At 30.6% G+C, this 15,340-nt stretch overlaps 1 protein-coding gene across 11 annotated transcripts in view; it reads left to right on the top strand.

Moving 5' to 3' along the window:
* robo2 (roundabout, axon guidance receptor, homolog 2 (Drosophila)) overlaps window positions 1–15,340 on the top strand; it is an 866,533-nt gene that overhangs the window by 784,199 nt on the left and 66,994 nt on the right. For all 11 annotated transcript variants that reach the window (XM_073923230.1, XM_073923224.1, XM_073923225.1 and 8 more), the window contains 3 exon segments: window positions 8,325–8,449; window positions 10,525–10,696; window positions 13,955–14,137. In XM_073923230.1, coding sequence (XP_073779331.1) covers window positions 8,325–8,449; window positions 10,525–10,696; window positions 13,955–14,137 — 480 coding nt within the window.

The following is a 15,340-nucleotide window of genomic DNA, read 5'->3' on the forward strand; positions in this document are numbered from 1 at the left end:
TATTTTAGTTATTTTTTGAACTATATATCCAATGTAATCTTGCAATATATTCATTTATTCATTTTCTTGTCGGCTTAGCCCCTTTATTAATCTGGGGTCGCCACAGCGAAATGAACCACCAACTTATCCAGCAAGTTTTTACTTAGTGGATGCCCTTCCAGCTGCAATCCATCTCTGGGAAACCTCCACACACACATTCACACACACTCATACACTAAGTACAATTTAGCCTACCCAATTCACCTGTACCGCATATTTATTTGTTTGTTTATTTGCTTATGTATTTATTTGCTAAGTTTAATTTGATTATATATATATATATATATATAATTAAATATTTAATATTATTGATATTAATCCATAGTTTTCATTTTAATTAAAATTTATTTGAATAGATAAATGAAATAAATGTAGTAAAATATAAAATATATTTGTAGTTCTTTTTTTATTGTAATATATTTTCAGTGTAATGTTTCAATATATTTATTTATTTATTTATTTACTTATTTATTTAAAAATAAAGTTAATGCTAAACTTTAAATTCAGTTTTTGTCTAATTTAAATTTTAATATCCTGCCAAAAAATCTGATCCCAAGACACCACCTTGGATTACTGTAGCTCAGACAGACAGGTTGTTACTAAAACTTGACCAATGTCCAGGATTCACGGCAGTGCATTTGAGATGTTTTCCCAGATGTAAGGGATGGCTGCTACCACACATAAATCTTGCAAAAAAATGCCTTTTTGAGAATCGTTTTTTAAACGGCATATGGAACTCTGGAGACATAAATTCACACACACACTCACACAAGCACAGAAGGTTTGCTGATTAAAGTCTGAGCTCAATGACAGGCTCATTTGTTAGCCAGAGTGTCCACGGAGAGCAGTATCTCGTCTTCACACACCAGCTCGGTCTCCTGAAGCCCCTACACCTGCATGTCATCGCTATTACCAGAGCAAGACAAAACAGCGGGTCCCCTGGCGGAGCTGCATCACGGGGCCCACAGGTCGCGATAGCCCTCTTTTGTGTCGTGTTTTGCACTGTGTGGTGCTTGAGAAGGTTTGTCAGAGTCACAGAAGAGGATGATTTATTGGCCATTGTCTGATTAGACAATTATAGCTTCTCTCTAGAGCTCGCCACTTCCATTTCTGCTCTCTATTTCCTCTTTTCATCCACTTTGAGCAGAAAACAGCAAAAGTGTTTTCATTTTATTTAGTCTTTTTACAGAAGTGCTGAATTTTGCTGAGTTTAACCAATTCTGTAGCCAGCTCTAGTTTGCTCTATGATCATTGTTACCATAGCAAAAATCAGTTTTTATAAATAATAAAAAGTGGTATTGACTGTGAAAAATAAAGATAAAATGAAGTCCAAAAAGCCGAGGCAGTGGCGCAGTAGGTAGTGCTGTCGCCTCACAGCAAGAAGATCGATGGGTCGCTGGTTCGAATCTCGACTCAGTTGGCGTTTCTTTGTGGAGTTTCATGATCATATTTTATTTTGCTAAAATAAGCATAATCTAGAGGCCTTTACCTTCATATAAGCCACTTCTGACACCAAATGATCAACTAGAAGTCCAGTTATTATTGTTGTTCCTAAAACTTGAGTAGGCAACAAGACTTTTGTCAGGTAGTGTTCAATACACCACAGTTTACTGTTGTAAAAACTATTGTATACTACAGTATTAGATTATCTGTTAACTATAGTTAATACTAAAGTATGTAATAGCATGCATCAAGAATTGTAAATACTATAATATATACAATATAAAACATTTTACTACAGTATTGTTAAAAAACACTGGAGTTTTTATAATAATCATGTGTGTGTACAGCAAAATATGGCAGTTTTTTGCTATTATATTTGTGAGATTAGCATGCGGGCAACATGGTTGTGCAGTGGGTAGCACTATAGCCTTACAGCAAGAAGGTCGCTGGTTCGAGCCCCGACTGGGTCAGTTTCCATTTCTGTGTGGAGTTTGCATGTTCTATATGTTCCCGTGGGTTTCCTCTGGGTGCTCCCCCACAAGTCCAACGACATGCGGTACAGGTGAATTGGGTAAGCTAAATCGTCCGTAGTGTATGAGTGTGTATGGATGTTTCCCAGTGAAGGGTTGCAGCTGGAAGAGCATCCGCTGCGTAAAACGTGCTGGATAAGTTGGTGGTAAATTCCAATGTGCCGACCCCTGATTAATAAAGGGACTAAGCCTTAAATGAATAATTGACTAAAATTATAGCAACGTGCTAAAACACTACAAACACAGTAATAACTTGTTGCAACAACAATATTAAACGTGTTAGCAACTTGCTAAACTTGGTCTCAGCTATCATACAATTAAAACAAAATATTTAAAGAAGGACTGTGCAGCTCAATACATTTTATGTGTTATAGCATGTTACTAGTTCAATGATAACTTAAGATGCCAAATATGTCGTTGTAGTGAAGATATATTTGAAGACATATTTGCTAGCAACATGCTACAAACTTGCAAACAACTTGTTACAACATTAGCATTATTAAACATGTCAGCAACTTGCTAAAAACATGCACCATGCCAACAATGTACTAAATATGCTACAGTATGTGCATCCTAATTGTAGCAACATACTAAATAAGTGCATAGTGCATACCTGCCAACAGTCTCTTTTTTTCCCGGAGTCTCTCGTATTTCAGACCCATCTCCCGCCCATTGGTCTCTCGGAAAACTCCCAGAATTTTCTACCACCCAACCCCCTACCCCGCTCCTCAGCTTTTTGGTAAAGTCCGGTTAGTTTTTTGGTTTAGTCCCTATGCGCACTGAACCCAGCGTCCAACCATCTTCATACCCGCTCCCCGTGTGCACCGTCCCCCAGCTCTTCGCCCCCCAACTCCCCCCACCTCCCCCAGGACACTTCGCACGCACACCCGGATAAAATCTCCTGGATTTTATTATCCGAATGTTGGCAGGTATGAGCTAGTGTCATGTTAAAATACAGATCAATGTGCTAATTCATTCAAGACTCATATTAGTAACCTAATCATATTAGCAACATGCTATGTGGATGAAATATTAGAGACAGAAATATAAGCATGTGTTAAAATCTTAGCGATATGCTAAATTAAGCTGTCAAGATGCTAGAAAATTCTATTTGGTATAAACCCATAAACACAAACCAACATGTAAATCATCTGCAGTATATGCTATAATATAGCTAAGCAGACTAGCTTAAGCTGTTTCTTTATAAAGTGTCCTTTATTATTATTCCCTGTGGTAAAATTTTTGCAAATAGAGGTTGAAAAGGTGAAACAGCCCCTTTCAGAAAACGCCCAGTGTTTTTAATCCATTTTATGGTTAATAATCAGCTCCTCGATGGGTGTTTTTTCCCGAGGGTCATTATCACACATTGATTAGTGGCATGCTAAAGTGAAGTAGCATTTCTTCACATTCTGTTAGCTAAAGCTGCGCCGCCTGCCTGGGGTCTCGATATTAGCCTGCTTTAACATCACAGTGTTTTTTTCATCAGCGTTCGCCTGCGGGATTCTGTAGCGGCAGTGAAACAGAGGTCACATCCGTACTGGCTATACATCACACGGCTAATGGCGCTATTAGCATCTCCTGCGCCATCGCTCCCCAAATGAGAAATATGTATTGTTTGGCTCAAATGTGCATAATGATAAGCTCCTAAATGATTTGCGGCATTAACTTTGAATGACATTGGCTGTATTGTTGTGGGAGGATTTTTTTGTCACCTGCGATGTGGTTATTTTGTTGTTTGTTTTTCAGTATAGCATAGAAATAAAAAACAGAAACAGAAATGTAATGCAATTTTATGTTAGAATTATTATCAATATGACTTTTATTAAATTATGAGTAGATTAATTGATATAATATTTAACGTATTTAAAAAAAATGTATGATAAAAATCTAAATTAATTTGCACTCTTAATAATAAGCTATAATAAGTTATAATAATATTAAGAATTAAATATATACATATATAATTGTTCATATTTTTCATTATTAATGAGAGATTCTAAGTCAACTTACATTTTTTGTGTGTGAAATTATTATTATTATTATTATTATTATTATTATTATTATTATTATTATTATTATTATTATTATTATTATTATTATTATTATATTTACTTACTTACTGAATAATTAATGCCCCAAATTAAAAGGCTATACTATTTCCTGAATATTTTATTTTATTTTATTTTATTTTATATTAAGCTCCTAATTGAACTTAAACATTGATTTTAGATTAATTGCTATAACATTTACAGTATTTTTTAATGTAATGCATTTGTTGTGTTAGAATTTAAAAAATATGATTTTTGATTAAATTATGAGTAGATTAAATGCTGTAATATTGAGGGTATTTAAAAAAATGTATGATCAAAATGTAATAAATTTGCACACTTAATATTGAGAATTTTTTTTTTTAATTAATCAATTATTTGCATTATCAAATAAGGACAATATGAAAAATACTTTATTATTTACAGTAAATCATAACCTAGTTTAAAGATTTTTATATTATATTATATTATATTATATTATATTATATTATATTATATTATATTGTATTATTCATAATTACTTAATATGATATTACATCTTACTTTCATATTATTGCTGTTATTACTTGTGATAATCTAACTAAATTTAATTTTGAGAAAATACATTTAATTTAATTTTATTTTATTTTATTTTATTTTATTTTATTTTATTTTATTTTTTTATTTATTTTTTTTATTTATTTTTTTTTTTATTTTATTTTATTTTATTTTAAATAATTCCTGTCACATTTAATGAATATTTAATGCCTCAGATTAAAAGGCACTACTATTTCCTGATTATTATATTATATTATATTATATTATATTATATTATATTATATTATATTATATTATATTATATTATATTATATTATATTATGTTATGTTATATTGTTTATATTCTGAACTTTGACTATTATTGTCTCCATTGTTATAAGATTGATGTAGAGTTCACTGAGTTGGGACTTCTCTGTTATTTTCCATCCGGCCTCACAAATTTGATGAAGGCGAGCTGCCGTTTGTCCTGTCAGGTCTTTGGGGGTTAAATGGGACGCCCCGTGTGAGGGATGAGTGTAGCTTTGGGATATGTGCCATTTATGAGGAGGTCAGAGGGAAAGCGAGTGAGCGAACAGAGTTTACCGTAATTGAGCTGTCAGTATTCTGCTGTGTTGCGGCAAAGAAATGATAGAAAAAAACAGTTTTGTAGAAATGTTATTTTCCTCAACAGACCTCTATTATTTATTTCATTTCCTTCCTGTGTCTGCGTCTGAGTTGCTGTGATGGGGTTAATAAAACAGAGACCCGGGTCCTTTACTTGAACATTACAGACTCAGTTTTTCAGCGTCTTTTATTAGCAACTGGCCTTTTTTTCAATCGATGTTTGCAGGGGTGTTAAGAGTTCTCAAAATGCTTCCAAAGTGAAAGTATACTGAGTAAAAAGTACAAAAGTCTAAAAAATGTTCTCGAGTACGTCTCCACATTAGCATTTAAAAAGTATCTGTCACCTTTTTATTTTTGATAATTTCTTAATGTCATAGTGTGTAATATTTTTATTTTAACCCCCATGTTTATACTTGATGCAGTGGTTATGTGCAAAACTCTATTTAGCTGAAGAAGTTTATTTGTTAGTTTGTTTGTTTATTTTAATAATTTTATTTATTTACTTATTTTTTTATTCATAACATTTGTTTGTTTATTTATTTATTTGTTTATTTTATTATTTGTATTTATTTATTTTAATTATTTAATTTAATTGTATTTATTTTATTTATGTGTTTATTTTATTTATTTTTAATTTTTTTTATTTTTTATTTTTTATTAGTTTTTTATTTTTTATTATTATTTTTTAATTATTTTATTTTATTTATTTTATTTTATTTATTTTAATTATTTTTTATTATTATTTATTAGTTAATTCTTTTATTTTCTTCATCTATTTGTTTGATTTCATTTTGTTTATTTTATTTTACTTTATTTTAAATATTTTATTTATTTGTATGTTTATTTATTTATTTTTGTTGTGTTTGTTTGATTATTTGTTTTTATTATTTTGTTTTTCTTTTATGTATTTGTTTGTTTTATGTTGTTTTTTATTTATTTTTTGTTGGTCTTTTTTATGTGTGTCTTTGTCTTGTTACCGTTCACCCATGTGATTGTAGTCTTTGTGCTTTGGAACGAAAACTACAACAAATATAATATAAAAAAAGAGTTACAAAAGTAAATGTAGTTCAGCAGAAATGTAAGCAAGAGAAGAGATTCTTGTTTCATCATATTGGGTCATTATCTTATCTAATGTTAAATTGATGTAAAGTAGATTTTCATACAGACATACAAAAGTTTGTTTAAAAGGGCAAAACTAAGAAAGATGCAGCTCCAAAGGTCAAATACATTTATTAAATGCAAAAACAACAATTAAAATGCTGCTGAGTTGTAGACAAAAAAACTCTTAAGGGGAAACTCTTGTTTTAAGTATATAGTAGTTAGTATATAATTATAAGGCCATTTATACAGTCCTATTAAGATCAATATACTAATGAAGTTATGGAATTTAAATGAATGAATCATATAATAATGAAACATTTTAATTTAAAAAAATCTTACGTTAATTTTTCATTTTGTGCACTGAAATATTAACTAAAAAGTTTGCGTTACTCTTATTTTTACTTGAACTCAATATATTGCATTCTGCCAATATACTAAACAGACGGCAAAAGGCTAATTCAAAATTCTCAGTTTCTCTGGATTTGTTGGATTTATAAGGTATGGTTTTTGAGTAAACTGTTAATATTTGTTTTATTCTATGGTCTGATCATATTTTTAATATTTAATTCATAAATATTTTTGATAAAATAATAATAATATTCATTAATTTTCTTTTCTGCTTAGTCCCTTTATGAATGAACCACTGTTCATACAGCCCTTCCAGCTGCAACCCAACACTGGGAAACACCCATACACTCCTGCATTCACACACACATTATGGACAATTTAGCTTATTCAGTTCACCTATAGCGCATGTGTTTGGACTATGGGGGAAACCGGAGCACCTGGAGGAAACCCACGCGAACATATTATAATATATTATCGTGCCACCCCATAATAATAATAATAATAATAATAATAATAATAATATTAAATAAATAATTTGAGTGATTTAGAAAATGTTATGTATGTTTGTGTGTATTTATTATTTTATATATGTTTTGGATTTAATTTAATTTAATTTAATTTAATTTAATTTAATTTAATTTAATTTAATTTAATTTAATTTAATTTAATTTAATTTAATTTAATTTAATTTAATTTAATTTAATTTAAATTTATTTTATTTTGATTTATTTTATTTTATTTTATTTTATTTTTATTTATTTTTTTATTTTATTTTATTTTATTTTATTTTATTTTCGTGTCAGAATAACAAATGTTTTCATTTGTTGTGGTTTGTAAGTCAAGGTTATTCCACTAAATTCTGATTTCTTAAATCATCTAATGTTAAAACTTTGACGTTGTGTTGTCTAAAAATTGATATAAACTTGTCTGAAAACAAACAAACGCTCTAAATGAAAGTGTTTTAATTACATTTAAAATTATAACTAGTACTATGAAATTATTAGTATAAAAATTTACAGTTTCTTCTCCAGAAAAACGTACGAGAAGTCATTGTGAATTCTAATTGAGTAAAAAACAAACACAAATTACAGAAGAAACAAATACAACACACAAATCCCCAAAATACATCAGTAAGTACAGTAATCAAGTCAAATGACAGAAGTATTTTACAACCCCTACATGTAATAATGTCAGTATGTTTCTCCTCATACCTGAATGCCAGTCAGATTTTTGCATTTAAATCCATGTTGTTTGGCGTGGCTCAGCATCTCATTGTCTCTCAGTAAATGTGTTTTTGGAGTAAATCCCTCCTTTCAAAGCCAGGATATGAAACGATAGTGAGATGTGAAGAAGCGTCAGTGTCAGGCTGAAGAAAATCCTCCTCTAATGAACTCGTGCACTAAAGCTCAACACACATACATGCACTGCTTAATGCCAACACAGTGACTCTTTCAGAGGAAGCAGGATGAGAGCGTGCCACGGCCATGTACATCAATCCTTTGCCAAACAATGCCAGACCCAGGCTGAAAGAAGCCTAATCTGTTCGGAAAAGTGCAGAATGTCAATATTTGCGGTGATGAAGCTCTGCTGCTTGATTTCATATTCATGTGGCTTGTATTATATTGAAGTACACCAGAGCCTTGAGGCTTTTTTTTTTGTGTGTATTTTTTTGCAGCGCCCAGTGCTCCTCCTCAGCAGGTGACTGTACTCACTGTGGGCAACCAGAACAGCACATCTATTAGCATCTCCTGGGACCCTCCGCCTGCAGAACACCAGAACGGCATCATACAGGAGTACAAGGTGAACAACAATTAACACTTATTATTCATTTCATTTATTTCTTTAATCTGGAGAAATTTTGCATTATTCATAGTGCTAATGAAACATTTTAGTCTTACCTTAAACTTAACATTATATTTTATTTTATTTTATTTTATTTTATTTTATTTTATTTTATTTTATTTTATTTTATTTTATTTTATTTTATTTATTATATTATATTATATTATATTATGGGCGTCATGGTGGCACAGTGAGTAGCATGATCGCCTCACAGCTAGAAGGTCGCTGGTTCGAGCCTCGACTGGTTCAGTTGGCATTTCTATGTGGAGTGTGTATGTTCTACCATGTTCGTTTGTGCATGTTCGTGTGGGTTTCCTCCGGAACTTATTACTTATTACTATTTACTGTTATTTTTTCAGTATGAATGAAAAATCATAATAAAATCGCATTCTTAGTTATAATATAATATAATATAATATAATATAATATTATATAATATTATATAATATTATATAATATAATATAATATAATATAATATAATATAAAATAGTGACTTCACAAATAATTTTATTTGTAATTAATAATTTTATTTTATTTTATTTTATTTTATTTTATTTTATTTTATTTTATTTTATTTTATTTTATTTTATTTTATTTTATTTTATTTTATTTTATTTTATTTTATTTTATTTTATTTTATTTTATTTTATTGAACTGCATTGGAAACTCAGTGGTTTTAGTTCCTGCATTTTCATTCTTCCTAAGCATTTAATAAACCCCCAGGTTGTTTCATGGTGATTGAATTAAATAAATTATAACTGTAATAATTTGTTCTGGATAAAAACAAATACTAGATGATTGCTTTACTTATTTACTTTTTGTGCAAAATGGCTCTCATTTATAAAACAAAAGCTGACACACACACACACACACATACACAAAATAACATTTTGTTAATAAGACCCAATCAAATAGAAATTGACTTCTCTCTGTCGCTCAGATCTAATGTTTGCATCTACTGTATGTGTGTGTGTCACCATGGTTTAAGATAAAATAAAAGACTCTTTTTAAAAATATAATACAAGCTACAAAAAACATGCATTAATATATATATATATAATATTTACGCTTTATTAATAAACAAGTTTTGATTTTTTTATATATTGCGTTACATTCTATTACGTTACGTTACGTTACGTTACGTTACGTTACATTACGTTACGGTATATTGGTTTACATTTAGATTACTTTTTATTGGAAGGGATGATTACTGAAATATGCATTATTAACTATTACATTACATTTTGTTATGTTACAGTAGATTATATTATGTTACAATACTTTACATTAAATTACGTTACATAGCGTTACATTACATTACGTTATGTAATAGGTTATGTTATGTTACGCTATATTATTTTACATTATATTACTTTACATTGGGAGAGATTATTACTGGAATGTTCTTTAGTAACTATTATATTATATTACATTATATTATGTTACGTTTCGTCAATTACAATACATTTTTTCTGATATTTCTTTTTTACATTATATTACTTTACATTGGGAGAAATGATTACTGAAATGTACATTATCAACTATTACATTACATTTTGTAACATTAAGTTACACTACATTAAGTTACGATACGTTATGCTACGTTAAATTACGTTATGTAATAGTACGTTATGTTATGTTATGTTATGTTATGTTATGTTATGTTATGTTATGTTATGTTATGTTATGTTATGTTATGTTATGTTATGTTATGTTGTTTTACATTATATTACTTTACATTAAAAGAGATGATTACTGAAATATGCATTAAGGCTATTACATTACATTACGTTACATTATGTTATGTTATGGTTTGTTATGTTATGTTGTGGTATATTGTTTTACATTCTATTACTTTACATTGTAAGAGATTATTAATGAAATGTGCTTAGCAGATTTATTTATTTATTATAATTGTTTTAAATCCTCAATAGTTTTCAATAGTTTATTTTGTTTATTACATTTATTTATATTGTTCAAGTCACAAAGAGTTGTCATGTGCAGTTAGTTAACCCTCTTCTATCTCTCTCAGATCTGGTGTTTGGGGAATGAGACCCGTTTTCATGTGAATAAGACGGTGGACGCAGCGATCCGCTCAGTGGTGGTTGGGGGTCTCCAGGCGGGGGTCCAGTATCGGGTGGAGGTGGCCGCTAGCACCAGCGCCGGGGTCGGAGTGAAGAGCGAACCACAAACCATCATCATTGGTACCAGAAATGTTTAATTCTCAGCTTTTTATCTGTCAAACTCAACACTGCATGCCTGTTTCCACAAATTTCCATGATCCATCATTGTAAAATAAGAATTGATTAATCAATTTATCTTAATAATGCGATAGATATGTTTACTTATGTGGAAAATTACCGCTCTAGGCAAAGGACGGTTATGCCACCCTCAACCCTAAAGTGAAACCGGGGGGGAGGGTGTCGAGCGACGCCGCCCTCCCTATTCTGCCGCCCTAGACGCAGACATAACTGAGTGAGGGTGCGGGTGGTGAGGGTAGTGTCGCAGACGCCACCCTAGACGCAGATATAACTGAGGGCGCGGGTGGTGAGGGTAGTGTCGCGGACGCCGCCCTAGACGCGGATATAACTGAGGGCGCGGGTGGTGAGGGTAATGTCGCGGACGCCGTCCTAGATGCAGATATAACTGAGGGCGGAAGAGGTGAGGGTTGTGTCGGGGACGCCGCCCTCTGTATTCTGCCGCCCTAGGCAGCCGCCTAGGTCGCCTCTATGGACGCGCCGGCCCTGAAAATATGAAACATGCAACGAAATTCACCCTGGAGCAACATGTTTTATGTTTTTATTTAAATATTACATAATCAAGTGCTTAATGTACCAGTTAAGTTGACTAATATGCAATTTCATATCAAGTAATGAACAATCGGATAATATGATTTACAGCAGATACAAATTAAAATCAAATCAAATTTGTGTAGTAACATTCCTAAAAGTCAACCTACACCAGAATAAATGTTCATTTGTTTATTATTGATCATGGCTCACATGATGATTTAAAGTGGTTCAATTAAGTCAATATTTAAGTTAAACGTGTTTATTTTAATTTATTATGTTTATTTTAGATGCAAGAGTTTACTTAGCTGCGTATATTCTCTGTGTACGTTTTCAGCATATAAATGTTTTTTTATAGTTTTTTTAGACTATTTTTTGCATGGTAGTTGGTGTATACATGTTTTAGCCCCTATTTTGTGTGTACTCCACATTTATAAAAAATACCCCTGGACAGTAAACTAATGCCCCATTCTGTTTATCTCAAAACACAGCAGGAATGTGTTTTGGCAACATTTTTGCCTCGCATTTACCGTTCACTGGATGGTTTTGAGTCGGGTCACCGGAATCAGAATTGAATCTCACGGTCAGGGCCGTGGATTTAATTTTTTCCCCCCTGTGCCTTGTGTGTTCACAGTGTGAGTTATGTGAGTTGTAGCAGGTTGTGACTGGTTTGACCCATAAGTGATGATTTGGCCGGTGACATGCCCTTATTCCCAAATGTCAAGCTCACTATCCATCTTCACGCACAGCCAGGGGCTGATAGACTATTTATCAAGACCACCGCTTGTGTGGACGTGTGTGTGTCTCACCGTCTTTTCAGGAAAAAAAAATACTTAAAATAATAGAAAAGAAGCAATATTATAAGACAATGTAAGTGCAGTTGAAGAAATTATTAGTTCTGTGATTTTTTTTTTTTAATTCCCAAGTGTTGTGAAACGAAGAGAAGTTTTTTTTTTTCAAACAGGTTTTTAAACATAATATTTATAGTAACTAATTTAAAAAAATTAATTTATAAAATGTTTGCTATTATAACAGTCAATACATTATATTTTACTATTTATTTTACAAGACACTAGTTGTCAAATTAAAGTGCAATGTAAAAGCTTAGCTAGGTTAATTATGATAACCAGGCAGGTTAGATTGTATAATAACAATTGCCTCAGCTTGCTTGTTTGTTCATTCATTCATTCATTCATTCATTCATTCATTCATTTTCTTTTTGGCTTATCTATTTATTTATTTATTTATTTATTTGTATTTTATTTTATTTTATTTATTTTTATTTTATTTATTTATTTATTTTATTTTATTTTATTTTATTTTATTTTATTTTATTTTATTTTATTTATTTATTTTTATTTATTTATTTATTTATTTATTTTTATTTTTATTGTTTTTTATTAATTTATTAATTTTTATTTATTTTTTTTTTTAGATTCCAGCCAAACAAACAAAAAAAATGACCTTTGGAAAAATATATTAGAAAACATTCTGTAATGTCTTACTTTTTCTCTTCAAATGTCTGTATCGAGTGATTAAATTGAAGTGAATCAACACAGAATGTAAATGAGCCAATATATATATATATATATATATATATATATATATATATATATATATATATATATATATATATATATATATGTAAATCACAAAATAAACTGAATTAAGTGTTTTAAATTGAACATAATATTTATTATTTAAAAATTGCACATTTAAAAGTGCACATATTCATCACACTACGTTGCACTAATTCATCTTGAATTGTACATATGGTACTCACTGTACATATACGTTATTATGTTCATATCTATCTGCATACCGCTGATTTATAATAGTAACCTGTACATATATTCATCTATTGTAAATCTCTGTTTAAAGTAAATTCGACCTGTATATAATGTTCACAGTGCATCCATCTGTAAATATCACCATCGTTTTTTTATAACTGCACTTATACCTATATCCTGCACTTGCTGCTTTTGCACTCCTAGCAGACCTAAACTAAATTTTGTCGTCTTGTACGTGTGTAATCACTATAAAGTTTAATCTAATCTAATTCTAATAAATAATAAAAATAAGTTTAATTTAACATGAATTAAATTTAAAATGCAAAGAAAAAGACTCCTCAGCATTGATATTAGTAAATATTAGTTTGAACTTTTGCTGATACATTGTTTTTAATTTACTTGTACAATATTTAATTATTGATGGTTCATTCTGCTGTGGTGACCCCTGATAAATAAAGGAAATATCCATCAGAAAGTATTTATTTATTGTATGTTAGGCTCTATACTAACATATATAACATCAACATTTTAAATGAACATGAAACAGTTGTGCTTTTATTTAATAGACTTGATGCAGTTAACGCATCAAGAACCGCCAAAATGGAATGACAGTAATGAAATCAGATGTGCTGCCTGTAACTAATATGTCTTATTTATCCAACATTTTGAGTTATTTAATTATATATATATAAATTCACCATCTGCTCACTGAAGAAACGCTAAAGCTCAAGGTGATGAGCTGTTTTAGCGCTCTAGTTGAGTTAATTCAATTTGAGTCTGATGTTCACTGGAGCACAAATGTTTTGTTTTTTTGCTATTAAACTAATTTAGAAACTCAGACACACTTTTTGGTTTTCTCCTGTGTTCGTGTGTGATTCTGTAGGTAAAGACTTCCGCGATGTGATGATTAGCAGGAATAACAGCATCACAGAGCAGATCACGGATGTGGTGAAACAGCCGGCCTTCATCGCGGGCATTGGCGGGGCCTGCTGGGTCATTCTGATGGGCTTCAGCATCTGGCTCTACTGGAGGAGGAAGAAGAGAAAGGGACTCAGCAATTACGCAGGTACACAGCAGAACATGCAAACACACTTACTGTGGAGACACAGGAACAGGAAGCACACGTTCTCTTGATGTACATTTACATTAAAAAGTCTTAATTTTAGATTTTGGTCTCGATTCTAGTCCAAATATCTTACAATTCTTATATCAGAACGCATTTTAACTAGACAATTTGTCATATTTTTGTGTGAAATAATTTAATAAATAATATCTGTCAATGGGGTAAACAAAATAATCATATTTTTGCTTGTTTTAAAGAAAAAATAACTTAATTTTGACGTATTATTTCTAAAAACATGACTATGTACATGTGTGTGTGTGTGTATATATATATATATATCTTACTATTAATGAGTGGCTGATTATTAGATTTTTGTCTGCCTATTATTAAGATACTGGCTGCTTATATAATTCTAGATCAGTGGTTCTCAAACTATTTTCACCAAGTACCACCTCAGAAAAAAAGTCTCCAAGTACCACCATAAACAATGACCAGTATTAAAATACAGTAGCTTAGCAGACCTAATTAAGCAGCTACAGCACTGCACAGTTCAAAAACGAGACAGATTAATTAAAATTATTATGAATGTTTATTATTTTCTGCCTCTTTAAATATTTTAAATAGTTTGAACATTAACGCTACACAAATTAAGATGTGCTTATAAAAGTGAATAAAAAATGGCACTGTTCCTAAAGTAAAAATCAAAACGTGCAAATGTCTTTGACATTATAAATATAAGCTATATGTCATCATATTCATATGTAAACTCTTTTTGATCAATTTTGAAATAGATGTTGCATGTATATGTGACTTGTTTGTATATCTTAGAAATTATATTTGCTTACTGCGCGTTAGAGTAGGCTCTGTGTGTTAGAAAAAAGTCATTAAACCTTACATGTAAACATTGAGATATAAAAATATGGGATAAAAATATGGCCCCCAACAACCGTTACAAGTATGGAGAGGAAATTAGCTTCAAATGGTAGAATACATAACAGTCATTAGAAAATTGACAATACAATAACAGGTTAAGCCTATTAAAATCAATATACTGATCACACTGGTGTTATCGTATGCGTCAAAGGGTTAAATATGTGTTTGTTTTTCAACTTTAAATATTCAGCGATTCCTCTGCGTACCACTTGAAGGAAGCCTGCGTACCACTAGTGGTTCGTGTACCACAGTTTGAGAACCACTGTCATTATC

The sequence above is a fragment of the Danio rerio genome, chromosome 15 (genome assembly GCF_049306965.1).
Source record: "Danio rerio strain Tuebingen ecotype United States chromosome 15, GRCz12tu, whole genome shotgun sequence".
Lineage (NCBI taxonomy): Eukaryota > Metazoa > Chordata > Actinopteri > Cypriniformes > Danionidae > Danio > Danio rerio.